This window comes from Ananas comosus, linkage group 16 (assembly GCF_001540865.1).
Source record: "Ananas comosus cultivar F153 linkage group 16, ASM154086v1, whole genome shotgun sequence".
Lineage (NCBI taxonomy): Eukaryota > Viridiplantae > Streptophyta > Magnoliopsida > Poales > Bromeliaceae > Ananas > Ananas comosus.
The window spans coordinates 4,588,671-4,591,237 of NC_033636.1; the positions used below are offsets into that span (position 1 = coordinate 4,588,671).

The window sequence follows — 2,567 nt, forward strand, 5'->3', positions numbered from 1 at the left end:
GAAAGAAACGAAAATCTAGTAAAAAATGCGGCTTTCAATATCCGAATTATAAATGAAACTTTATTAGAAACTAATATCGTACTTTCTGGCATAATTTTGATTTCAATATCCGAATTATAAATGACTATTCTTTCTCGTGGTTCGTTCTCGCTTGTGATCTGTAAAAGAATGGGACGTTTCGAGTCTAATCCTTTATCCTTAGAAATAGAGCCATCATAAAAAATTGAATTAGGGTTAGATCAGGACTCCCGTATATTACATATTTATATATATTTGATGCAAGAATGTTAAATCACGTCCGTTCATTAAGAACATGTCCAAATACATTCTGACCATTTGATCTATTGTATTTTTATAAATCGACTTAAATAGACCGACTATATTTTTATAGATCATTTTGAATAAATTACGTAAGTCACATCAAATATACATATCTTTTTTTTATATAGAGGGTGATCATTTATCACTATGCTTAATTTTACACATGCACAAAAAAAAAAAAAGAAAAAGAAAAGGAGATAATACAAAACAAAATATAAAACACATGATCCCCCGGTTTTTAACTCGTACCACACGATCGGCTTCAACAAACCAAAAAATTTAAAAGAAATAAATAAAAAGAAAAGAATTCTCCCCTTTGTCACTCATCAAAACACATGAAAAGGAGGCAATGAAAATAGCGTATATATAATTAATTTTTAAACGTAACACACTTTTTCTTTCCCGAAATTATATATCTAGAGGGAAATTAAGGAGAAGCTCTCCTCTTCTATAGTCTCCAACGTCGGCCTCCTCGACCGGCTCGCGCTCATCCTGTACTTCATCTCCCCCGCGGCAATCGAATCATCGGTCTCGTAGTCCACTTTCGCTCTCATTGCCGTCGTCGTCGTCGCCTCCTCCTGGGGCTGTAATACACTGAACTTTTGCAAATTGCGAAGTTCGAGTGTGTGGAATGGTGTGTGGGTCACTCCTACATGTTCTAAAAGGTTAGAACAAGTGTTGGGACAAGTTTGAGAGTGATTGGAATGCAAAAAATAAGAAAATGCATTGACCTGCGAAATCTCAGCATTTTNTGGATTTTGACTTTGATTGGATACTCGTTGTATATCGACTTGTACTTTGCTCTGATATCAGGATAGGACTCTTTCGTTTTACTTCCTATCGACTTACTTCTCGTAGACGCCTTATATACTGCAGGTGTATGGCGGGTCTGTGCACGTGCCGGATATGCTTCCGCTGGTACCCGGGCGTGACAGGGGCGGAGACCCCGGAAGAACCCTCGCACTCCCGCCGGAGGCGCGGCGCGCCTCCATGTCGGCCGCCAGAAGCAGTCGCGCCATGTCGGGGGCGCCGACAACGGCGTTGAGCCTCTTCATGGGCAGCATCACGTAGACGTGGCCGATCTCGAGGTCCTCATCGGCCGCCAGCGCGGCGAGCCGCCGGCCGACCTGCATGGCCCGTACGTCGGCGAGGAAGTGGCCCGGCGCGTCCAGCATCAGCTCGGCGGCGGCAGCGCGTCCGTCGACTCGGCGGACGCACCCGTCGGGCAGGATAACCTTCGTGGCGGGGCGGGCTTCTCCTGGGATTGCACGGAGGCTGCAGGAGACGTAGTTGCCCATGAAGAATTAAGTAACTAGCTAGCTAGAACACGGAGAAAGGGATCGAGGAGGTGAACGGAGGAGTTCAGGATCGTGTGGTGAACGGATTAATTCGTATGTGGGAGGAGTTCAATTATAGAAAGGGGAGTGCTGAGAGATAGTCAGATAGATAACATGAGACGCAGCGGGGATGTGATTATACGCGTTAAGGGAGGGGGGAAAGGGAAGGACAGAGAAGGGATCGGATTACTGGATCACGCGGGAGCATCGGCGTTGGGTGGACGCTCGGCTGTTAATACGTGTGGGGCCTACCACTCGTTTGTAGTTTTCGAGGATGCCGAAGGGCGGTGAGCAGAGAGAAACACGAATTAGAAAGAGAAAGTCAAAAAATTACACTAGCCCTGATCTTTCACTCAAATTTATTTTCAGCCTCAACTAATTATTAATTTGATTTGAAGTCATTGTATCGTAAACTTTAAGCATTAGTCACGTTCTCTATCTACACATTTTATTATTATAGCATAAATAATTGCTACGCCTAAATGTATTTATGCATCTAAGCACACGTATTTATTTACTGTTTTTATATTACATGTTTCTACCCTATTATTAAATTAAAAACATAGATTTCTTAAGTACAAATATGAGATGGGCGAACAAGCATTTGAACAAGATGCGAGCAATATTTTATAATTGAGGGACTAAATTAAAATATTTTAAAAACTTTAAGGATTAAAATCAAACTGAAAATAGATTTTTGAATGTCGAGATGGAAAGCTTGACGACCAAAATGAACTTGATTCAATGTTCGTGGACTAGTAGTGCAATTTTCCCATTCGTTCTTTTTGGATAATATATGCAGTAATTTGCAGTTTATATTACTTACTACTAATTAACTCATACGTCATACAACTGAGCTGATAAACTGAACTGATCGGGCCAAACAAAATTTCCAGATTTAGTTCGGTT

The 2,567-nt window shown here is 41.7% G+C and overlaps 1 protein-coding gene across 1 annotated transcript; it reads right to left on the reverse strand.

Moving 5' to 3' along the window:
* Positions 412 to 1,907, reverse strand: LOC109721949. The gene is made up of 2 exons (XM_020249781.1): positions 1,261 to 1,907; positions 412 to 906 (listed from the first exon to the last, which is right to left on the reverse strand). Exons 1-2 carry the CDS (start codon positions 1,617 to 1,619, stop codon positions 738 to 740), a joined length of 528 nt encoding a protein of 175 aa, XP_020105370.1. The 5' UTR covers positions 1,620 to 1,907; the 3' UTR covers positions 412 to 737.

Excerpts from the sequence above, each read along its gene's own strand:
- LOC109721949 (XM_020249781.1), bottom strand. The coding sequence starts at position 1,619 with ATGGGCAACTACGTCTCCTGCAGCCTCCGTGCAATCCCAGGAGAAGCC. Across the intron at positions 907-1,260 it reads AGGGTTCTTCCGGGGTCTCC|GCCCCAGGAGGAGGCGACGA; the intron begins GCCCCTGTCACG and ends CAGTGTATTACA.